This window comes from Amblyomma mixtum, chromosome 10 (assembly GCF_055824585.1).
Source record: "Amblyomma mixtum isolate Tamu chromosome 10, ASM5582458v1, whole genome shotgun sequence".
NCBI lineage: Eukaryota > Metazoa > Arthropoda > Arachnida > Ixodida > Ixodidae > Amblyomma > Amblyomma mixtum.
The window spans coordinates 158,634,847-158,660,613 of NC_143021.1; the positions used below are offsets into that span (position 1 = coordinate 158,634,847).

The 25,767-nt window shown below is 47.1% G+C and overlaps 1 protein-coding gene across 1 annotated transcript in view; it reads left to right on the top strand.

Annotated features, from left to right (window-relative positions):
* Positions 1-6,922: 6,922 nt before the first annotated feature.
* Positions 6,923-25,767, top strand: part of LOC149327492 (nose resistant to fluoxetine protein 6-like) — a 61,008-nt gene continuing 42,163 nt past the window's right edge. The window contains exons 1-2 of the mRNA XM_089564897.1: positions 6,923-7,160; positions 14,365-14,576. Coding sequence (XP_089421023.1) covers positions 6,923-7,160; positions 14,365-14,576 — 450 coding nt within the window. The remainder of the gene's footprint in view (positions 7,161-14,364; positions 14,577-25,767) is intronic.

The following is a 25,767-nucleotide window of genomic DNA, read 5'->3' on the forward strand; positions in this document are numbered from 1 at the left end:
ACGGAGTGAGTTCATATAGCGAAGGTACAAAACAAGATTATAAAATTCTACTCATTAAGAAGTACTACGGAGGAAATTCTATTGAATTTGTTTTGACTGCGAACGGAGCGAGTTCATATAGCGAAGGCACAAAACACGATCTATAAAATTCGACTCATTATAAAGTCTTACGGAGGAAATTCTATTGAATTTGTTTTGAATTTGTGTTGCGTAGATAGGACATGTGGATACAGCTTTGTCAGCCGGTTATTCCAGAGGCAAAAAAATGCTTTACGTGGGTAGAAATCATCCGTTTTGTATCTATGGACAGTACAGACATTAGACGGTTTCATTTTGACGTACGGAGAACGTACACGTACGTAAACGTGAGCTGTCTACGTAGCGTACGCTTGTGTCGCTTCGTACAGTTTTAGCTACACGTACGGGACGCAAACTGTGTAGATCTGCCATAGAACCTAAAAAATGCTCTAGCATGTTGTGCCGCGCCATCTGGTACAGATAAAGAAAACTAATTTTGTTTAGTCAAGCTGCTTAGAGCGGAGCCAGACCAAGCTACAGTGCGGGCGGTAAATACATTCCCCCTTTCTTCTGACAAACGTTGAGCGATTTCTTTCCACCGAACTGTGTGTTGCATTCTACCTTCAAAGGGATTGCATTCCTTCACGTCCCGCAGCTTATTTAAACCATCATCGCTTTTCGAGAAGCGAAGGCGCGCTGGTGTCCCACTCATATCGACGACGTGTGCGTATGGAGCCAAAACGTGCACCGTTTTGCTTTTCCCGCTGACTGTGCCGAGTGTCTCGCGATATCCCGCGAGGTTTCGAGCTTCGCGTGGTCTCGCGAGACCAGCGTCTCCTCGCTGGCGAGACCTTCGGCCATGGAGGAAGGAAAGATGCCTTCGGGCCTTCGGCACACTCGTTGCTATGACGACCACAAACGCTTCTCCGTCAGGCTTAGGAGCTGCTGAAACGGATTTTTATCTGGAAAACAAAAGCCAGTTCTCACCTAAAACTTCATGCGAGAGCAAGAATGGACCAACTGAAGGCAAATACAGCAGTTTACAGCACGATACCACGTCGAGGGATTAGCGACGAAGCTGTTATCGTTGTGAAGCGGGCGGGCAGGGCGCCGCCATCTTGCCAACGCCATGTACGCAAGCAACGTGAAGACCGCAACGCAAATATCCGAATCTCACGTACGTCCGTGAGACCCACGCAGACACTTCACGTTCTGCGCATGCGCACTAGTGACAAATAAGCGCTCTACTTACGTGAATCTTCTACGTACGCGAAACTAAAGCTTTCTATTGTATGGACGGAACTCTAGCTGCAGTAAATATTCCGTCTGGACGGAACTGCAGCAGCAGCAAATGTTCCGTCTGGACGGAACGCTAGACACTCCGTTAAAAAAAAAACAACTCCGCGTGTCGATGGAATTGCATACCCAGGCTTGGAGTGCGGCCTGATTTCGGTGAACAGAACCGATTACGCACTTCCTCACCAGAACAGGATTTGGCCACCCTGGTGTAGTAGATGGCCATAACCTTCTATGAACAAATCAATTAACCCTCGGCCCTCAGTCCCCAGCAGCTGCGGAGCAACTGACCAAGGCGGCGGTCAGATCTGTGACGCAGCGGAGGGTGGTAAGAATCTCTGGCTCCGGACAGGCCGCCATTGGAAACTGAACCTGGCAACGTTTAACGCAAGAACCTTATCAAGTGAGGCTAGCTTAGCAGTGCTGTTGGTGGAATTAGCCGGTATTAAATGGGATGTCATAGGGCTTAGTGAGGTTAGGAGGACAGATGAGGCGTATACAGTGCTAAAGGGCGGGCATGTACTGTGCTATCGTGGATTAGCAGATAGCCGAGAACTAGGTGTGGGATTCCTCATTCATCAGGATATAGCTGGCAACATCGAGGAGTTTTACAGTATTAACGAGAGAGTGGCAGCTATCGTAATTAGGCTTAATAAGAGGTACAAGCTGAAGGTGGCGCAGGCCTACGCGCCTACTTCAAGCCATGATGACCAGATAGTTGAAAGCTTCTATGAGGATGTGGAATCGGCAATGACCAAAGTAAAATCACAGTACACTGTACTGATGGGCGACTTTAATGCAAAGGTAGGTAAAAAGCAGGCTGCAGACAAGGCGGTAGGTGACTATGGCATAGGTTCTAGGAACAGTAGGGGAGAGTTATTAGTAGAGTTCGCAGACAGAAATAATTTACGAATTATGAATACCTTCTTCCGCAAACGAGCAAACAAAAAGTGGACGTGGAAGAGCCCCAATGGTGAGACTAAAAATGAAATAGACTTCATACTTTGTGCACACCCTGGCATCGTAGAGGATGCGGAGGTCCTCGGTAAGGTCCGTTGTAGCGACCACAGAATGGTAAGGTCTCGTGTTAGCTTAGATTTGAAGAGGGAACGGAGGAAACTGGTGAAGAGAATGGCTATTAACGAGTTAGCATTAAGAGGGAAGGTAGAGGAATTCAGAATGTCGCTGCAAAACAGATTTTCCGCTTTAACTGAAGAAGACGACCGTAGTGTTGAAAGAATGAATGATAGTCTTACAGCTATCATAATAAGGGAGTAATTACTCATTGACGTCCACCCGAGCGCAGCCTTACGGCCACAAAGGAAAGCTATACAGCTTTCACAGAAACTTCGTAGTTAAAGAAAAATTCAGGGAAGTAACTAGAAGGATAAGAATGGGGTAGAGCGCATATGGCAGGTTCTCTCAGATCATGTATGGCAGTTTGCCAATATCCCTCAAGAGAAAAGTATATAACAGCTGTATCCTACCGGTACTCGCCTATGGGGCAGAAACGTGGAGGCTAACAAAGAGGGTTCAGCTTAAGTTAAGAACAACGCAGAGAGCTATGAAAAGGAAAATGATAGGTGTAACGTTAAGAGATCGGAAGAGGGCGGGGTGGGTGAGGGAACAAACGCGGGTTAATGACATCCTAGTTGAAATCAAGAGGAAGAAGTGGACTTGGGCAGGACATATAATGCGAAGGCACGATAACCGCTTTTCTTTAAGGGTAACGGAGTGGATTCCAAGAGAAAGCAAACGTAGCAGGGGACGGCAGAAAATTAGGTGGGCGGATGAGATTAAGAAGTTTGCGGGGATACAGTGGCGGCAACTGACAAAGGACAGGGTTAATTAGAGAGACATGGGAGAGGCCTTTGCCCTGCAGTGGGTGTAGTCAGGCTGATGATGATGAATGAGCTGACTCGATATGCAGCGAGTTTCTATAGAGATCCTTTAGAATCATTAGGCTCCCCATACAAATTCAAAAGAAACTCGATTTCTCGTCCTGCTCCGTAGGAAAGTTGTGTTTGAAGAACCTCGACATCGAATTAATTATTGGCTTATTATTCCTGGCGAGATTGTTCAACAGTTTCAATCTGTGGAAAAGACACAGTCGAAAACACTTTCGGCGCGAAGAAAGTCCTGGTAAGGCAAGTGTGTTTTTCATACAAGTAATGCTGGCGTAACGGGAATAGTTAGATAAGATGAAACGTGCTGCACGATTTTGAATGTATTCTAGTGTGTTTATCAGCGTGATTATATTAGGATCCCAAACTGCAGATGCATATTCTCACTTTGTTCGCACTAATGTTTTATAAAGGGTTAGTTTTATCGGCAGAGGCGCGGTAGATAAATTTCGGCGCAAGTATCCAAGAGTCCTGTCGGCGTTATTTGTGACATGTTCGACGTGTCTATGCCATGATAAGTTACGTGAGATATGAATACCTAGGTATTTGTAGGAGTTAACGGATTCAAGGGGAATGTCGTGAAGAACATAAATACGCTTGTTATCAGTGATGTTAGTGCGACGCGATACATGCATCGCTTTACATTGATTAACGTTTAGTCGCATGCACCATTTATCACACCAGTTAGGTACGCTTGTGAGATTATCCTGAAAATAAATAGAATCAGTTTGGTTAGATATTTTGTGATAGATGACGCAGTTGTCTGCGAAAAGCGTGATAGAATAATGAGAATTGCATTCAGGAATATCGTTAATGTAAATTAGGAATAGAAGAGGTTTCCGTGCCGACCCTTGAGGTACACCGGATGTCACGGAGGTGTGAGAGGAGGAACAGCCGTTAGCAGAGAAATATTGGGTTCGACTCGATAAGAAGCTTTTAATCCAGTTCACTACGTTAGGGTCAATGTTAAGCAGACTAAGTCTAAGAATTAGACTATCGAATTAGGAGATCGTGAGAAACAGTATCGAAAGCTTTCGCGAAGCCCGAAAACACACAGTCTACATCAATGTTCAAGTCAGTGTAGGCAAAAAGGTCATTGTAAAACATATAAGCTGTGTTTCACATGAAACTGTCTTCCTGAAACCGTGTTCTTCTGCTGAAAAGAAGGAATTAGACTCAAGGAAATCAATTTGATAAGAGTATATGATATGCTGCAAAATTTTACATGGTATACTTGTGAGTGATATAAGCATGCTGGTGGCGGTATAGTTTATGAAATGTTGATGTGTACTAGCAGCTTTATATGCGTTGCTGCAGTAGCAATATAATCTCTCAAAATTTAATGAAAATAATAAATTTAACTGCCCAAAGTGATAATTGTCACTATGTTTGATCGCGACTCGCTGTTGATTGCACTCAGCATTCTTTAATGGGCCAGTAAGGAGCAAATCATATACGTTTAAAGGGGTCTGAATAGAGGGAATTTAGACGTGGAGGAAGCACATGTGAAGAGTGTAAACAGATCTCACATCGCCTTTGTTTGAAATCCTGTCCGGAGGACCTTTTCTTGCTGTATTCTACCGTCTCAAAAGTCCGGCGTTATTGTAGTAACTACTTCTCTTTGCTTGTGCTCTTCAGGCGTTGTGGCATAGTATGAACCGCGCTTGAGGTGTGCACCTCTTTCTGCAGAATGATTAGCGGAGGTCTGTCTCTTGGCGGTGTTGCTGTTTTTAGCAATAAGGCAAAAAAAGTGATATAACAGCATATGTATAAATATGTAACAGTAGCATATGTAACAGTATAATTTCGCTGCATTCAACCAAAATCACTTTCCATTGCAACAATACGCTGATATATGTTCTGTGAAAGCCATATATTTGGTTTTCATTAAAACAACAGTTACTGTATTTTTCTAGCGCATAACATTGTTTTTTAGAGCGCCCAAATCGTAGCAGTAAACGGCACTTTCGGAGTAATACACGCCGGCCATATTTAACATGAAAAGTGGGAATCTATTTAAACAGCTTCATAATAAACAGGCAATATTGTAAGAACACCCCTCGTATAATTGTTTCAGTCACTCAGTCAATTTAAGCATGGTGAAAATTCAGGTCTTTGAGTTAGATGCCCAAAAACGCTTTAAGCAGGGCAATACTTTCTATGGTGTCCCTAATTATAAACATGTGAAAATATACTTTACTACCAGATGTAATGAATACCAAGGATTACCAGTGGCAACTATGAAGAGTAAGGAGCAGGGTTAGAGCAGTTATTAACGAATATCCAAAACCGGAGGCGGTTTGCTGTGCCAGACGCTCAGGAGTAGTACTAAACCCATGAGACCGAAAACCCAACATGCCGCGGGATTCAGTAACTAACCAAATAGCACGCTTTAGCTCTAACTTTGCCCACACATACCGGTCTATTCTTCAGTGAAATGGTTTTTTTTTTATTCAGTCACTTACTCGAGGTCATTTGGAGTGAAGAACTAGTCCTCGTAATAGTAAATGACGACCATGGTTTAGTAACTGTGTCCGTATATAGTTGCTATTTTGTGTACACGCAGTAGTGTGAAGGCCATTTCTTTGGCAGAAGGGATACAGCATGACCAATAACAAAAGCGTCATCATTACTTTTACCGAGAAAAGTAACATTACCACTGCTTGGTCTTCAAAAAAAAACAAGATGCCTGTGTGCAAACACTTAATTCGAAAGCGACTCAGCCCACTGAATCTCATAATGGCATGGCTCTGGGAGAAAGCGTGAACTGACTGGCCTTGCGGGCAAGAACGCGGTATAAAAAAAAGCAAAATCCCGAGGCGAGGCCCGAGGTACAGATCGAATATGATAAGCAGACGAGTAACGGCAAGGTCCTGCTTGCTTAGCTTATTGATGAGCGCATAGTCGTGCCTTCATGTCGTTGGACGCGCGCCTTTCGCTTCGTTCTTCGTCAGCGCTTGACTTTACTGCTGTTACGAAACGGCATAAGCGTACCGTAGAACACAGCCGTCAGTGGCTTTCTCATTCATTCTTGATCCAGTGATCAGTGCGTGTACTGTGCGGTTGGGAACTTGAATGCGCAGAAACGTTGCATTTCGGAGTTCTTGATCGTGTTTGCAGTCACTTTTTTCAGTGATTCGTGTTTTCAGTCACTGGCTGTTTGATATTGTCGGCGGCAGTCTTTAACGTCTCGCAGCGACTCCAGAAGAAACAACTGCGGCTTAACCCGAGTAGGGGCCTTTTTGTACATGTGCTGGTACCGAAACTTTCCTTGAACCGGCATACCAACATCAAATTTTCTTCGACAGGCGACGGGAACGTTGAGAAGCTGCTACATCGAAAGACACCCTCAGGAAGCAGAAGTCCCTCAGGAGCGAACCTGGGTGCTACAAGGTGATTTCTACAGCAGGCAACTGCTGCTTCGACACAAACACACACACACAAAAAAATGAAACTGGGTTGACGTTCCCATACTCATTTCACTCCGACTCTGCATGAGTACGCGTCAGAATAGGCGCCACAAAATCATTCCCTTTCAGCGCACCTATTGAGAAACGTTGTCTACAATGTGTTCACTGCTCTCGACGAAAAGAGGCGGCAACAACATCCCTTCAGGCGTAAAGTCTGTGCTCGTGGGTATGTGTGTGATGTTGCCGGTCGCCATTGCTCAGCTGTCTACAGCCGGAAATACAACAGTGGCCCACATGGAAAGCCAGGAGTCGGTCTCATTCGTTGGGACAACAAGTGCAGTGTCCTCGGAAGAAGAAGGGGAAAACGTGGATTACGCACAAGCTCTGCGGGACGTCGTGGCCTGCAGCATGGCCAGCATACCGGCGTCACTACGGACCAGGCTCTTAGGCGCGGAGATCCGACCCGAGTGCAGTGTTGCCCTGCTCCGGACCATGCGCGGTTTCCAGAACCTCGAGCCGTGGGCGTTGAGGCGTGAGTGAAATCATTATTTTTTTAACATTTTGTTTTTGGGGTAGTGACAGCACTCTTTAAAAGAGTGATAAAAGCTCAGCAAATGCAGCCGTAACACATTGTAATGTTGATTACTTAAAGACTGCCTAGTGTTCTCACAATGCGCAACCAAAAGTCATTGAGGCCCCAGTCATAGTTATGATGCGCTGATATCTTATAGTGCTTGAGTACCGAAACTCTACACACTGCTTCTGAATTTATACTTAGCGTACTGTGCAGAAATATTGGCCTCTATTTTGCTTAGTAACCAGACAGACCTCTCCTGTATTCGTTAATGTTTGTCTCTCTCCTCCTCCGAAGCGCAAGCCTTGTTCTCAGAAGTGTTATGTACTATTCATGCGGTAATGTATAATATTAAATATAATTATTTTTGCGCAAAAACTGACTGCATCCTCATTACAGTATAGGCGGCGCTAGCACATGCATACCCAACAATTCTAGACGGACACATTTTTGAGCGGGCGACTATCATGAAAGCAATTTTTTCATATACTGTAAGATTTCACTATAACAATAAATATATCCGACGATTACACGACGGCAGTCTTGCATTTTCTTCTGTTAATGTTTTCGTTACCGTCAAAAGCGTTCCACATTGGTTGTCTATGGCAGTTCGATGCGATCGATGGAAAGACTTAAAAAAAGATTTTTCTACTAATCAGAAGAATAGACCAGTACCTTCAATATCTCCATAACAGTACTATACAATTTTCCAATTCTCGAATTTTTTCTCTCAGAATGCTGGAGAAGCTAAATACACCAGTGATCTTTATCCTGATTGGCAATCTCGGCCAGAAGAAACCGGCATCGCGGTTGCTCTTTATTTTTTTATGAAGAATATTTTTGACAAAATACGCGTATATCATCTGGGGGCATGGTCACGTCATTAGTTTTAAATAAATGTTTTTACCATGCTCGAAAAATAAAATACTACCTACGGCAGTGGGATGAGAAGGCCTGCTCGAGTATCGCCACAGCGGCTTCTGAAGGGCCGGCATAATTGGAGATAAAGGTTTGGTTTGGTTTATTGGGGTTTAACGTCCCGAAGCGAGTCAGGCTGTGAGGGACGCCGTAGTGGAGGGCTCCGGAAATTTCAACCACCTGGGGTTCCTTAACGCGCACTGACATAGCACAGCACACGATTTCTCCTTGATCGAAATTCGGCTGCCGCGGCCGGGATCGAACCCGCGTCTTTCGGGTCAGCAGCCGAGCGCCGTGACTACTGAGATAAAGGAGCTGCACATAATCCTCCTCACGATAAAGAAGCAGGTCATGATAACATGTAACACTGCTAACTTTACCATGGCTGTATGCGGTTGCAAAAGAGAGCTTTGGAATGAAAGCCACCATAAGCCATGCAACAAGCATCTTATTCATTTCAATTTAATGCGACCCCTCTCTACTACGCGCTTCCCGGGGTACCGTCGCATAGACACCTGGCGCTCTTAACTGTCGAGCGTAGCAATTGAATTGCTTTGTTACTTTCTTTTTTCAGCATATACGGGGTGTCCCAGCTAACTTGGACCAAGATTTATAAAAAAACTGAGCGTTCTTCAGAACTGAAATCCCATGGATGTTGTTAGGGTTCATCTAAATTTACAGTACCAGTTTTCGCTCGCTCTATTTGAATACTTAGTCGAGAAAAATAAATTAACTTTTTTAAATATAGCTTGAAACGTTCAAGCGTCAATAGGAAAGTTGTGGAGCTCCACGAATGTTGTCCAACCCAGGCACTTCCAACGAGATAGACTTAGCGTGACCGTTTTTATTCGAGAAAAACGAAAGCCCGCGGAGTTTAAAAAATACAACGTGACAGCGCGCTTCGTGCGCCCGGACGCACCGCGATTACAGCGCTCTCGTCCGTGCTTGGTAAAAAACATCACTAGCTTCGCGCCTGTCGTTCTGCCCAAGAGAGAGCTTCGCGTTGTGCTTGGTTCCAAGATAAGCGCCAGTGGACACGGGCGGCAGTTGAGAGAAAGCGCGGCTCTCGTTTCTGCGGCGATAATTGCGCTCTCACGTTAGCAGAATCCATGCGGAGAAACGATGGCAATCTCATGAGTTTGAACTTGGGAGCAAGATTCCACCAAGCAAAGACGCATATAACAAGCTTGAAAACGTTGTGTGAATCACGATGAAAAACGGAAGCCGCGCTTTCTCTTAACTGCCGCCCGTGCCCACTGGCGCTTATCTTGGAACCAAGCTCAACGCGAAGCCCTGTCTTGGGCAGCACGAAAGGCGCGAAGCGAGTGATGCTTTTTACAAAGCACGGATGAGAGCGCATTAATCGCGGCGCATCCGGGCGCACGGAGCGCGCTGTCACGTGCTATTTTTTAAACTCCGCGGGCTTTCGTTTTTCCCGAATAAAAACGGCCACGCTAAGTCTGTCTCGTTGGAAGTTCCTGGTCTGGACAATATTTGTGGCGCTCCACAACTTTCCTACTGAAGCCTGAACGTTTCAAGCTATATTTAAGAAGTTAATTTATTTATCTCTTCTAATTACTAAATTAGGAGGCGCGAAAAAATTGTGCTGTAATTTTAGATAAACCCTAACAGCATTCACGTGATTTCAGCTCTCTAGAACGCTTAGTTTTTTTTTTAAAATCTTGGTCCAACTTAGCTGGGACACCCTGTATATTGGCACGAGGTATTCCCGTCGGTGCGCTGAAAGTGTCGCATGTCATATTTATTATACGTAACCCTTCCCAGTACGCCGTGATTTCGCAACGTTCGAGTGGTGCGGTCAGTGCAAATAACATAACATACCTAGTCAAAAGGTTCGTCCTTCGCCGGATTGAACACAGAAAGAAAAATATCGTGCTGTGTATTACGCAAGGCAAAATCTCCCGTACGATGATTACAACGCTTACTTATTGCCGTCTGTGGCTGGCTGCCTGCCAGCCCTTCCAGTGGCAGAACAAGCGCGTTTGCTTGCGCCGGCAGGTGTACTCTAGTGTTGCAGAATACTTGGCGTTCCTCTGGTCGAAGAGCTATGCCTCACTTAAGGAAAAGAAAACCATTGGTGGAGTAGTAGAGCCCGAATAAAGAGACCAAAACTGAAACTTCCTTCAGATTGTTTTCGAAGTACTGCACTGTACAAAATTCGGAAACGTTGGGCGTGGACACAGCCGTCCTGCATAAAACTAACCCGTATTCGAGAAGATGACAGCGAAAGTTGCCACCCAGTACAAGAAAACAGCGCTAGCACTGAGGGGAAGCTTGCAGTTGTTCCGCACACACACACACACAAACACACACACACACACACACACACACACACACGCGCACGCACACACACACGCACACAAACACGCACGCACACATACACACGCGCACGCACACACACACACGCGCGCGCACGCACACACACACACACCCACGCGCGCGCACGCGCACGCACGCACATACACACACACACACACACACACGCACGCACACACGCACGCACACACACCCACGCACACAAACACGCACACACACACGCACGCACACACACACACGCGCGCGCACGCACACACACACACACGCGCACACACACACGCACACACACACACACACGCACACACACGCACGCACGCACGCACACACACACACGCACACGCACACACACACGCGCGCACGCACACACACACACGCGCGCGCACGCACGCACACACACACACACACACGCACACACACACACACACACACACACGCACACACACACGCACGCGCGCGCGCGCGCGCCGCCGCCGCCGCGGTGGCTTAGTGGTTATGGTGCTCGGCTGCTGACCCGAAAGACGCGGGTTCGATCCTGGCCGCGGCGGTTGAATTTCTTTGGAGGAGAAATTCTAGATGCCCGTGTACTGTGCGATGTCAGTGCACGTTAAAGAGCCCCAGGTGGTCGAAATTTCCGGAGCCCTTCACTACGGCGTCTCTCATAGCCTTAGTCGTTTTGGGACGTTAAACCCCATAAACCAAACCAAACCAAACCAAACACACACACACACACACACACACACACACAGAGACACACTGCGTCGTCATAGCTCAAGAAGACGAGCACATTGTACGGGGAAGTGTAGACGAATTTGACTGTGCGCAATAGGAAGAGCAGGACGCTGGCAAGCTATCGCAGAAAAAAAATGAAATCCGGCCAAAGAAAGGCAGCCCTGAGCCTTAATATGAAGAGATGTAAAAGCAATGTACGGCTCAAAAAAGTATCAAAACTGTTCTCGGAACGAAGGATAAGCGGCGTCAGAAAACTTACGATGGAGCTGACTGAGAAAGCACTAAAGTAGGGAGGAATCCTGAAAGTTGTGAGGAGAAACTTTGTGTCCAGAGGAAGCCTATTCAAAGGAAGACCAAAAGAAGGCCATCATCGATAGACAATTTCCATGGCAGCATGGAAACCGAAGCTATAACCACTTTCTCTGCAAAAACAGATCGTTCTGCAGAAAAAGCTGTGGTTATGACGGTGCTGTGCGACGAAAGCGTCGTGAAGCTGAATGTGAATTCGCTAGAAAATGTCTGCAACTAAGTATACACTCAGAATGCACAGTACTTCATAAATTGTGCATAAAAGTGCTGATCAAAAGATGTTTCAGGGTGCGACGCCCTGTCCTATAAATTGCTATTCACTTGGTGTCTGGAAGAAGTGTTCAAAGCTCTCAAGTAGAAGTTTGGGCTAATTAATAATGGTGAATGCGAAAGCAACTATAGATTTCCCCATCTGCACACTCTACGTCCAATAATAGGCTTAGGATGAATAAACTGCTAGAGTATACTTCATACAAAAAGTAAAAAAAAATATTTGATCTTTAAATCGTTTAATTATGAGATGTCATTCTTTGAATGCCATATTCTTTAAATCCTATGCAGGCTACAAGAACTGCGGTGATAAAGAAAGCTGAGTGGTTACTTCTATTTAAAGTCCTTGCAATAAAAAGTGGTAGCGTTCTATCGTAGTTAAGCCGAGTGGACGTGCGAAAGCAAGTGTTTATCTTGGTTGGCTCACCGTTTTGCTTTGATGGGTCGTCGGCACGTCTGGCGACGATATCAGACTCAGGTTAAGCTCTGATCGAGGTTAAGCTGATCTGATCTGTTCGCGTCGCAAATGGAATTTGATGACGATGCGCAACGCACAGTGCTAGAGCGTGTTGAAGTGTAACCCTTTCAAGCTCTTTGTACACAATTGCGTAAGCGTCAAACTTACAGCTTTTTCTGAGAAACTGGAGCACTTAACGGTGATTTCGTTATTTCACTCAAATTGAGCACCCTTCTTTTTGCAAATAAGTTGGTTTTTTGTGCCATGTAGCGAATGCAGTAAATAATATTCCGCATAAGACTGAGCCAGGTAGCACTTGGTCTGCAGTTTTGTGCAGATTTTGCCGCGAGTGAAAACATCGATTGTCTTTGCCCAATTTCGAGCGTAATGTGAATCTTCGAAACACAATGTGATTCCACGATACCTAGGGTGTTTACCTGACTTACGAGAACATTTCGATGTTACTATTTCTAACAAATCTAACACTTTGTACGGTATTCTCCACATCGTTGTAATAACTTACCTGCTGGTCTTTCAGGTTCGAAAACTAACAAAATCTTTTTCTTGAGGCCTGAATGTACTACTTAGGAGAAAAAATAATTGATTTCAGTCAAAATAAAAATGGCGCCTGAAAGGGCTAACATGACATGCGGTCGACTGCAGCCATAGCATAGTGCGCTCGTGGAGTGTGGTCAGCGAAGCTCATCTGTTCGCGCCGCCGTGGTTTCGGAACCTTGTCGCGGCAGTGGTTTATCGTATTTGTTCATCCTCAAGGTCACGAAAGCCACAAGATTCGTGGTTGGGTTTGACCCCGATAAGTAATACTTTCCCACTAAAAAAGTTCAGCCGCGGTTGACCCCGGGGCATGAAGAGTGGGCGGCGTTAACTGGCTCGCGAAATGATTAACTCAATGATGACGCCACGCCAGGCCCGACTATAGGAGTGGAAATAGCCGCAGTATCCAACGAACGTTTGGGCAAATTCATGGCATAGAGGAAGTACACTATTCGTCACGATCTGGGTAAGAACCTCCACTTCGTATGCGGTTGCCCAAACTGGCCTCCGCACGAGGGTGGAGCTCTTAAAAAGGGTGACCGTGCTGCCGAGCCAGCAACTTTCTACAAACGTATACTCTTGTGAAAACAACGATGGCGACTTAGCTAGGGGCAAAATACCTTTTTTTTTTCTTTTGATCGGAGCCTTCCTGTGATGGGGCATTTTTACCATGGGGAAGAAGAGGCATGCGCGCACCCAGTTCATCTTGTGCTGCACCGAACAAAATGTGCACTAGTTAAAGGCTTAACGCTGTGATACTTGGCCATTGATCCAAAGCACAGTGCATCGTATCGAAGTGGAAGGTTATACAGTTACGACAGTGTTATAACTAAGCCACCTTCCTCCACCTATCATCACTGCTTAGTACCAGGCACGCCTGGGAGCGCATGTGTCTGGCTATACCAGAGTACCACAGCTGTCACAGTCAAATTACCACATACCTCCAGCGGGCAAAAAAAATGACCAAAAATGGCGCAATAAAAGCCGGCGATGAAAAAGTAGATGGTGAATGCTTATCTTTCGTTTCGCAAATACTACCGGCAGTGTTTTTTTTTCTTCAAATTTATGCATTTATACATATATATTTACATGTACATTTACATACATATAGATATGTATATAATTTATACATATATAATATTGAGGCGAAAGCCTTTTTTATCAAAGCGAGAGCCGACATGTGTGTCAGCACCACCTCTGTCTTCCTGCATGCCACTGAATTCACTTTGCTTAAAAATAGGGGACGAAATGCAGTCTGCTCGTCTTAATATACTTTTGCTGTCATCATCGGGGAAAAAAAAATTTCCTTCCTTTTTTCCTTTCCTGCAGTCGTAGATGCGCGTGCGCTCACTGTGGTCTTTCTTATATTTTCAACGAAAATGCGTGCCAATAAACATAGTTGGAGTCAGCGCCCGTCCTGTCATGTCTATCTGTGTATTTGTCTGAAAAGTTAGCGCTGTTTAAATCTGAAGAAAATAAAATGCATCACCAACTAGCCCCGCAACGTGTTTTACTACCGGCAGTGTATTTCGCTGGAGCTATCCGTTCCTATCTAAACACCTCCTGCCCATTGTTGTGTGTTTGCAGTGCTGGATGCGACGGGAAAGTACCCGACAGGACTGCTCCAAGGGTCGCGCGCAGATTCGGGAGCATTCGACGAGTGCATTGAGACCGTCGTCAAGGACAACTACGGCAACGACCTTTCGCACGGCCAATACTGCAACCTAGTGTTGTACATGAAGAATTCTACGGCTTTTGGGGAAGCTCTTGAGTCCGTCTTGAGTGTCATGCATCCGACGGTGAGACTACATGCTACCTGATCACGCTGCGTAGCGGCTTGACTCTCATCGGTGTACTTTAGATAGATATTTTATTTCCAACATATCGCTGGGGGTCGCCCGGCGAAATAATCATTCATAAGCAGTTTGTGAGTACCTGGGGCCCGTACAAGGCAGCAGGATGTCACAATGATTTAATGCTGCACACACAGAAAAAGTCCAAACTTTCTTTTACCACAAATGTCAGTAGCGGAATCGAAACAAAGATTACGAATAACATTAACAGAAAATACTAACTGACAAAAATAATTAGTGAGCGTTATATTTTAGCGAACATATTGAACATAGAAAATCGTTAAGGCCGTCTTCATTTAGACACAAAAAATTCGATTATTTGTTTTTGTATCTTTTCTGGTCACGGCAAAGAAGAAGAAATGTATCTCAGAAGCAGTTTGCCACATTTTGATTAGTTTGTGCTCGTTTTAACCCAGTGTGCGCATGTGCCACCGAAGTGTTTTTATGTACTTGTTTGTCGCAGTAAATCCTCAGTTGATGTTTAGCGCTCGTCCTGTCTCCTTCTATGTCTTTGTCCTAGTTTCATGCCCTAGTCTTTTAATTAACGATGACACACCAACTAGGCCAGCTTTCCCCCTTGATTGCATTGTGTTTAGATTGGTCATAATCCAGCGGGCAGGTTGCGATGACGTCGCAAGGTCACGTGACCTAGGTGGCCCACCTGCCACTTGGGGGAGGGGAGAGCACCTAGGGCAGGTTGCCCACAACCCTGTGGGGGTACAGAAATGGTTCTCACAGAAAAACGCTAAGCGGCTGAATAGAAGCACTAGCACCAACGCACGAAAAAAAAGACATGCCGCCAGTGGGATCCGAGGACACGATCATCGTATGTCGCGTACTGAGCTCAACCAAGCGATCTGCCCGCTCTTCTACTTTGTATGTTGCTTGTAACGCTTGGGAGAGTTCGCCAGCGCCACCTTCGCATATAGCGGCGAACTACCGCGACTGCCACCTGGAACGTGAACGAAAGGTCGCTGTGCGAAAACCTGCTTATGTTACCTACGACATCAAGACTAGCGGGGTGCGAATCGCACTTTTCCAAACAGTATCGAATATTGTTGTTAAAAACCTAATACATAGCGAATCGAAGCAGCAAATTTGCTACTTGTGCAACATGTGAAGTTATATATATACATCCGCAAGAAGACGCAACATTATCTCCAATAAGGAAAACGCGACACGGAGTCAGTGCAGTAACCCTATTATGCCCGTAAGTTTATACATGTTAAGAAATTGCCTTTTGCAACTCATGACGACAACGAATAGCATCACCTCTGAGTGGATCAGAGGAGTCGGACCTCCGTACGCACCATGGCGAACCATCAGGCACCAAAGTAGGGTCTGCGGAACTTAGCTGATGTCGCCCGCGTCACTCAAACCTCGAACCCATGTGTGAGCATGTGTGAGAACGCCCGATTCGAACTTCATGCAAATTAATAACTTTTCGGAACCTTGAGACCCTGTTTGGTTCATTTCGAATCATTTTGAACATGCACTATTTGATTCGTTTCGGCGAATGAAATAGCGAATTAAATAGCGTAATTTTGGGTAGAAAATTGTATATCTTCTTTTTAGTTACGCCAATAAAATAGGAGGTTATTCGATTCACTATGCAAACTTTTTCGCATATTCGTGTTGTGTGCGCGCGAAACCAAGCACTCGTGTTATCGCGTACTGTCTGCGCATGCTCACTGCCCGGCTATCTCTTATCGGGTAGCCCGTGCTGGCTTTAAAAGACCGCTCGCACGGGCCCACCGCGCTCAGTATGTAACCTGTTGGCTTCCTGCCAAGTAGCAGGAATAAACGTTCCTTCGATGCTACGTCTACGCCGCCCAGTTCTTGGATGCCAGACATGACATATTGGCGACGAGGATGGGATGACCGCCGTACGGAATTCGCAGTGTGAAGAATCTGGCCTCTGTGTAAAAGCTTCCCGCCACGAAGATTTCCCTGCGGTGAAATTCCTGAAACTGGCATCACGGCAGCCGAAACTTCCAAGTGAGTCATGAGTCACATCGGCCACATTGAACCTTTCGACGAGACCACGAGTGACTGGCGCTCGTACGAGGAAAGGTTGAAAGCCTATCTTTTGGTCAATGATGTTCCAGTAGCAAAGAAGGTTCCTGCTTTCCTAAGTCTCATCGGCGCGAAGACCTATGCGCTGCTCAAGTCGCTGACGGCACCGGACGCACCGTCGTCACGAGAGTTTGACAGTCTTCTGAAACTCCTGAGCGATCACCTGGCGCCGCAGTCGTCCGTCATCGCAGAGCGTGCGAAATTTTACAAGCGGTCACAGCGAAGCGGTGAGTCCATTACAGAATTTGTCGCGGAACTTCGAAGGCTGGTGCAGAGTTGCGAATTTGGAAGTTTCTTGGATGAAGCGCTCCGGGACTGTTTCGTTTGCGGCCTGCTCCGCGAGGACATTCAGCGTGTGTTGTTCACGGAAGACAAAAAGCTAACCTTCCAGAAGGCCGTAGATAGAGCTCTTGCCATGGAAACTGCAACTAAAAGCGCGGCGTTCACGCATAACAGCGCATCCCCGGCGTACGAAGTGAATAAGGTTCGAGGCGAAAAGCAGTCTGTGATGTCGCCAAGCTGCTTCCGTTGCGGGTCACCCAATCATTCTAGCGAAGCATGCCCTCATATCGGCGATACATGTTATAATTGTAACCGAAAAGGGCATATTCAACGCGCCTGCAGGAAAGGAAAGAAAGCTAGGGAGGCAAAGCCCCGGAAACGTGTGAAGATGCTCACGTCCGTCCGAAACGAGTCGTCTGTCCCACTTAAATCAGTCAACGCAGACCCATTTACTGTACCCGTGAACGTTGACGGTGTCCTACTGACGATGGAGCTTGACACCGGCGCAGCCGTATCCGTCATATCATGGCGCGAATACCAGAGGCTGTTTCCACGTAAGCGACTTCAGCCAGCATCGTTAAAGCTGCGCACGTATACTGGGGCTATAGTAAAACCGAAGGGTCTGGCGAAAGTCGTCGTGCACCACAACGACCAGAGCGTGGAGCTTCCCCTGTACGTCGTGGACACTACAGGACCGGCACTCCTCGGCAGAGAATGGTTGCAAGATATTCGTCTGGATTGGAAGAACCTAGTTTTTTTTAATCACCTTGGTCTCTCTCGAGAAATGTCAAAGCACTGGCAAGAAAAGCTGGAAGCCATGCTAGACAGCCATTCCGAACTTTTCAAGGATGAGCTAGGTACCATCACGGAAGAGCAGGCCGAGCTTGTCCTTCGCGAAGGGTCACAGCCGAAGTTTGTAAAGGCAAGAAGCGTTCCCTTTGCTCTGCAAGGTGCAGTAGAAGCGGAACTTGTGAAAATGGAGAAGCTGGGCATCATAACGCCTGTTGCTACAAGCGAATACGCAACGCCCTTGGTACCGGTAGTGAAGAGGGATGGAAGCCTCCGGCTGTGTGGCGATTATAAAACCACCGTCAATCCCTGTCTGGAAGTAGACCGGTACCCGCTACCTCGGATAGATGACCTTCTAGCAGCGCTTGCAGGAGGAGAGGAATTTTCGAAGATCGACCTGAGTAGGGCCTACCAGCAGGTAGTTATGGCGGAAAGCTCCCGGAAACTACTGACGATAAACACTCATAAGGGATTGTATACTATGAACCGTCTGGCTTTCGGCATTTCGTCCGCCCCAAGCATATTTCAAAGAATTATGGACAACATGCTGAAAGGTTTGGAAGGAGTCAGTTGCTACCTTGACGACATCCTGGTCACAGGCAAGACCAAGCAAGAGCATTTCCATAACTTGGAAGCCGTCTTGTCAAGATTGCAGGAACGCGGTGTGCGCATCCGGCGCGATAAGTGCTCGTTCTTTCAACGAGAGCTCCGTTATCTGGGCCACGTCATCAACGCCGAGGGTGTTTGCGCATCGCCTGAAAAGGTATTGGCACTGCTAAATGCGCCTGCTCCAAAAGACAAGCAGCAACTGCAGTCATTCCTTGGGATGGTCAATTATTACGGCAAGTTTGTTCAGCGTCTGTCGACTTTGGCACAGCCGTTGTACAGGCTGCTAAAGCAAACAACAGAGTGGTCGTGGGATGCGTCATGCCAGCTTGCTTTCACGGAGATAAAAGCAGCTATGGCTTCCCCTCCAGTTCTTGCCCATTATGATCCGAAGCGACCGCTTCAACTTGCCTGCGACGCATCTCAGTACGGCATAGGCGCAGTTCTTTCGCAGAAAATGATCAATGGATCAGTTCGACCGGTTGCCTACGCATCCCGCACATTGTCAAGTGCCGAAAAGAACTACAGTCAGATCGAGAAAGAAGCCCTTGCCCTCGTATTCGGCGTAAAGAAGTTTCACTTCTACGTCTACGGAAGGTTCTTCACGCTTGTGACTGACCATAAACCACTGCAAACAATTTTCGGCCCGAAAACAGGCATTCCCGCGATGGCAGCTGCCCGCATGCAGCGTTGGGCGCTGACGCTGTCAGCCTACAACTATGCTCTTGAATTCAAGAAATCTACCGATAATGCGGAAGCAGACTGTTTATCGCGCTTGCCGCTCGACAGCAGCGAAAAGCAATCGGCAGAAGAAAGCGAAACTTTTTATTCGCTTCGTTTGGAAACGCTGCCTGTCACAGGCCAAGACATCGCTCGTGAAACGAGGCGTGATCCTTTACTAAGCAAGGTACTGAACTTCACAAGTGCTGGCTGGCCGTCGCATGTCGCTGAGAAGGAGTTGAAACTTTTCTTCGACAAGCGTTTGGAGCTCACAGTTCATCAAGGGTGTTTAATGTACGGCATGAGAGTAGTCGTGCCTCCAAAACACCGAGCCTTCTTGCTTGAGGAACTTCATCAGGGTCATCCCGGTATCGTAAGATGCAAAGAACTCGCGAGGAGCTACGTCTGGTGGCCTGGTATCGACGCGGACCTAGAGCAACACGTGAAGAAATGTGAAGAGTGTCAACAGCAACGGAACGAACCAGCACCGGCTCCGCTTCATCCATGGTCATGGCCGACTTCGCCGTGGCAAATAGTTCACTTGGACTTTGCTGGACCCATGAAAGACAAAATGTTCCTTGTTGCTGTGGACGCACACTCAAAATGGCCAGAAGTTTATGTCATGCAGAAGGCTACGGCGTACCACACAATTCAGTGTCTCCAAGACCTGTTCTCGCGTTTTGGCGTACCCGAGACCATCGTGACCGACAACGGACCACAGTTCGTTTCCGAAGAATTCAAGAGCTTCGTCAAAGGCTTCGGTGGTCGTCATATCGTGAGTGCAGCGTACCATCCAAGCACGAATGGCCTTGCAGAGAGATTTGTACAGACAATGAAATCTGCGTTGCGGAAAGGACGACCCCAAGACTCCTTGCAGGCAACCTTACAGACGTTCCTGATGACGTACCGCAACACGCCGCATGCGACTACAAGAGAATCTCCAGCAAACCTTTTCATAGGTAGACGACTGCGCACGAGACTCGACGCAGTCAAGCCTTCTGTCGGGGGAAGAGTGGCTCAGCAACAGCTCTCCGATATGATGCGACGCAAGGCACGTGAGCGACTTTTCAACATCAACGATGAGGTCCTCGTGAGGAATTAGAGGTCCTGAGAAATGGGTCCCTGGCACTATCATTCAGCAGTCTGGCCCCGTTTCATTCAAGGTTCGAGTTAGGACGAATCGTGGGGTGCTCATTTGGCGTCGTCACCAAGACCAGCTACTGCTCAGCATCGACAGCTCAAAGCAGAGCATCATGGAAGATTTTATTCCAGATTTCGGGGATCCTGAGAGCGCCAACGAGCCACTTCCAGCTGCGGCCCCTGCGGCAACGACCGACCCTCCAGGGGAGCGACGCTATCCACAGAGGGACCGGCGACCTCCTGATAGATATCAGCCATAGCATTAGTTGCATTGTATAACGTAGCAAAAGGACTTTGGGCTCATTAGGAGGAAGGAGATGTTGTGTGCGCGCGAAACCAAGCACTCGTGTTATCGCGTACTGTCTGCGCATGCTCACTGCCCGGCTATCTCTTATCGGGTAGCCCGTGCTGGCTTTAAAAGACCGCTCGCACGGGCCCACCGCGCTCAGTATGTAACCTGTTGGCTTCCTGCCAAGTAGCAGGAATAAACGTTCCTTCGATGCTACGTCTACGCCGCCCAGTTCTTGGATGCCAGACATGACAATTCGCACTGTGTTATTCAAGACTGCCAGAACCGCGGCCCTCGTTAATCTATTCAGCAGGCAACGGGTGGTCGAATGAGGGACTCCTCCTGACATACATATTAAGCGAGCATATTAAGAAGGCCATTCAAAACAAAGCAAAGCGTAGGGGAATGCATTTTTGTTGAATGATGTTCATTAAGGGGAAATGAATAGTACAAAAAGCGATAAGGTGTAAACACTTTACCGCTGAAAATTACTTCGTAAGAAACTAGTGCAAAACATGATGGTCGATTTGCGCACAAAAGCCGAATGCGAAATAGGTGAGCTAGCATTTCGGTTTTTCACCGGAGTTCCGTATCCAGGGTTCGCGTAGTGCAGCTGTTCAGATAGGGATATGCGTTAATGCCCATGTAGGCAGAATTGGCGATTCCGTACTTTACATTCATATATCCCTGAGACTCGTTATACCATTCCTGGTGCAGCAGTAAAGCCATGCGCTGCTATGGCAGGTGCTGACATCGTGGGAGTTACGTTGCTCGCGCTGAATCCCAGGTGGCTGTTCCCGCGTAATCTATCGCATCGCCCTACTCGGCAACGCCTGGTTAACCTCCCTACCTTTCCGTCCATATCTCTCTCTCTCTCGCTCTACTCGCGATTAATTGAACTGCCATCTGCCACGGTTGACAGGTTGCTAGGTGTGCACATATATACATAAACACACCAGAGCAGGTTGCCCACAACTAAGTCGGCAGGTGAGCACCCTGCCACAAAGCAAGCTTCAGACAAACAGACGCACACACACAAGGGTTAAATGAGGGGAGTTCCCATAACATGTCCTCATCATCATCATCAGCCTGACTACACCCACTGCAGGGCAAAGGCCTCTCCCATGTCTCTCCAATTAACCCTGCCATTCGCCAGTTGCGGCCACCGTATCCCCGCAAACTTCTTAATCTCATCCGCCCACCTAACTTTCTTCCGCCCCCTGCTACGTTTGCCTTCTCTCGGAATCCACTCCGTTACCCTTAAGAACCAGCGGTTATCTTGCCTTTGCATTACATGCCCTGCCCAAGCCCATTTCTTCCTCTTGATTTGATATCATTAACCCGCGTTTGTTCCCGCACCCACTCCGCCCTCTTCCGATCTCTTAACGTTACACCTATCATTTTTCTTTCCATAGCTAGCTGCGTTGTTTCTGCCCCATAGGTGAGTACCGCGGTAAGATACAGCTGTTGTGTACTTTTCTTTTGAGGGATATTGGTAAACTACCATTCATGATCTGAGAGAACCTGGCATATGCGCTCCACCCCATTCTTATTCTTCTAGTTATTTCCCTCTCATGATCTGGATCTGCGGCCACTACCTGCCCTAAGAAGACATATTCTCTTACTACTTCCAGCACCTCGCTACCAATGGCGAACTGCTGTTCCCTTGCTAGGCTGTTGAACATTACTTTGGTTTTCTGCATGTTAATTCCTAGCCACACCGTTCTGCTCTGCCTGTCTAACTCACTGATCATGCTTTGCAGTTCTTGTCCTGAGTGGATTAGCAAGGCAATGCCATCAGTGAATCGCAAATTACTCAGGTACTCTCCATGAACTCTTATCCCCAACTCTTCCCATTTCAGGCCCCGGAATACCTCCTGTAAGTAGGCAGTGAAGAGCATTGGCGAGATCCTGTTTTCCTGCCTGACACCTTTCCGTATTGGAATTTTATTGCTGACTTTAGTGAGAACTATAGTAGCTGTGCAGTCGTTATAAATATCTTCCATTATATTCACATAACACTCTTCCACACCCTGATTCCGCAATGCCGCCATGACAGCTGAGGTTTCCACTGAGTCAAATGCTTTCTCGTAATCATCATCATCAGCCTGACTACACCCACTGCAGGGTAAAAGCCTCTCCCATGTCTCTCCGATTAACCCTGTCCTTTGCCAGTTGCGGCCACTGTATCACCGCAAACTTCTTAACCTCATCCACCCACCGAACTTTGTGCCGCCCCTGCTACGCTTGCCTGCTCTTGGAATCCACTCCGTTACCCTTAAGGAGCAGCGGTTATCTTGCCTTCGCATTACGTGCCCTGCCCAAACCCATTTCTTCCTCTTGATTTCAACTAGGATATCATTAACCCGCGTTTGTTCTTTCACCCACTCCGCCCTCTTCCGATCTCTTAACGTTACACCTATCATTTTTCTTTCCATAGCTTTCATAGTCATCAATGAAGGCTATATATAGGGGTTGGTTATATTCTGCGCATTTCTCTATCACCTGATTGATAGTGTGAATGTGGTCTATTGTCGAGTATCCTTTACGAAAGCCTGCCTGATCATTTGGTTGACTGAAGTCCAAGGTTGTCCTGACTCTATTAGCGATTACCTTAGTAAATACCACAATATGTGCTAACGCACTAAAACCGCATGCCGCTGCTGGGATCCGAATCCACGGCCTCCGCGTGCGGAGCTCTAGCAACTGAGCTATGGCGGCGGTTTTCCAATCTTCTACTTTAGGGTGTATTTATGTTGCGTGTAGCGTAATGTTAAGAGCGCGACGTGATATGTTCTGATTTGAGGTGGACACGTGGTGCAACCGTAGTGTTATCCATTATCCAGGGAGTTACTGTCACGTGACCGGTGACGTTGCATCACGTGACCGGCAGCAACCAGCCATCCGTTTGGGCTTCGCTCAGGTTCGGATGGAGTTTTCTCATTTGATCAAAAAAAAAAATAAAAGCACAAATCGCAAAAGCGCAAACCCCTGCCTCATCAGTACTTACTCCTGCAAAATCATCCTGTGGATCCCGGCTCACAAGGGCACCACGGATAAAGATGCGGGCGACTGGACAGCTCGAGGTCGCGCTTTCCGAGCCCCGTCACCGCCGGCCCAGAAGTCACCATCCCCCAAACGTACGGAGCGATTATCGACTGTCATTGATTCAGTCACGAGAAGTTTGCCCCTCCGCACAAAGCCCTCACTAGAGAAGAAGCCACAATTTCGAGAAACTTAATGGCCCGGACGTTCCCCAACCTCGCGCGATACGCAAAAGATTTGGCCGGACAAATATCCTACAGGCGAGTGCCAGGCCTGTGGAGAGGCATCTACTCTCTTCTACATGGTCTGGAACTGGCCAGCACAACTGAACTCTATGACAAAACAGAAATTAGCTAAGAGCATTGGGAGACCAAGTTGGCCCATTCAGAGCTGTCTTTGCAGCGCCAACTCATTCGCCAAGCCAGGAAAACGGCTTCGTTAGCGGGATCCCGTGCAGTGGAAGGCCGCCCGAGTAACACACAAAATTAGTAATGTTTATTACTCCTAGTACAACTCATTACTGGCAGGTGTCCTACCAAAGCGAAACTGACCAGCTTCACCGGCGTAATCAAACCATCGATTCACTAATCTTTCACTTGTTAGAAAAGGCGCTGAAAACTCACACAAAACGGAAAGATATGTCATAATGCGATGACGGTTTTCTTTCTCTTTCGGCAGTGATAGCCAAATTAACATTAGTTACCAGCGAAAAATATTGTGGCATCCAGAATTATGAAGAGCTCTTGACAAACATTTCCACTCTGTCTTTATGCTGAAGCTGCAAAATCCAATAATTTGCCGCCAGTAGGAGCTTTTTCGACATTCTCGCAAGGGAACAGCCGTTGACAACTAGTTGCTAGCTGCTGGAAATATTAAAGGAATACACCTGCTTGGGCCAGGTAGTGATGGCTGATCCGGATCATGAGAGGGAAATAACTAGAAGAATAAGAATGGGGTAGAGCGCGTACGGCAGGTTCTATCAGATCATGAATGGCAGTTTGCCAATATCCCTCAAGAGAAAACTATACAACAGCTGTATCTTACCGGCACTCACCTATGGGGCAGAAACGTGGAGGCTAACAAAGATGGTTCAGCTTAAGTTAAGGACACCGCAGTGAGCTATGGAACGAGAAATGATAGGTGTAACGTTAAGAGACCGGAGGCGGGCGAAATGAGTGAGGGAACAAACGCGGGTTAATGACATCCTAGTTGAAATCAAGAGGAAGAAATGGGCTTGGGCAGGGCATGTAATGCGAAGGCAAGATAACCGCTGGTCCTTAAGGGTAACGGAGTGGATTCCAAGAGAAGGCAAGCGCAGCAGGGGGCGGCAGAAAGTTAGGTGGGCAGATGAGATTAAGAAATTTGCGGGAATACGGTGGCCGCAACTGGCGAAGGACAGGGTTAATTGGCAAGCATGGGAGAAGGCACGTGTCCTGCAGTGGGCGTAGTCAGGCTGATAATGATGATCATGATGCTGAGGAAAAGCGTTTTTAAAGCCAACATTACCAAGGCAGAAGCTCTACCTCGCCTTTCAAACTGGGCCAATGAAAATGCATTCCTGTTTCGCAGCGGTTTTCTTTATTTTATAGCTGCCGAGGTGGATCAGTGGTTATGCCGCTCGGCTGCTGACCCGAAAGACGCGGGTTCGATGAAGGCCGCGCCGGTCGCGCTCCGACAGAGGCTAAATGCTAGAGCCCGTGCACTCTGCGATGTCAGTGCACGTTAAAGAACCGCAGGTGGTCTCAATTATCCCTAGTATCTTTCAATGCCATAACCGGAAACAAACCAAATTATTATTTCCTGTGTGCCGCTGAAGATTAAGAGGACGTCCACTCAGATCTCCTTCGAATGATAACTAGGCTTCAAGGTGGTGCGGTGCTTTAAAGGGAGCATTCATTCTCCGTTTTAAGTTGGAATCGATTCTGTGCCTCCATCTATCCTGATATTGGTCCGGTATATAAAGGCTATATTATTGCTCGGGAAACTCAATTTAAAAATTCAGTGTTCTCTTCCCGCCACTCGATTCCTGCTTTTGGCGTCGAGACCGAAAATGACTCCGAGATCACCGTTGGCAGTGAATGGCGGTCCTTGCTAGCCTCAGGGATCCGCTGCCGGCAAATTGTCTCAACGTTACTGCACTTTGGGATAACAATGATTTATGGCAGCACCTGCTTTTCTTTATTTTACTTT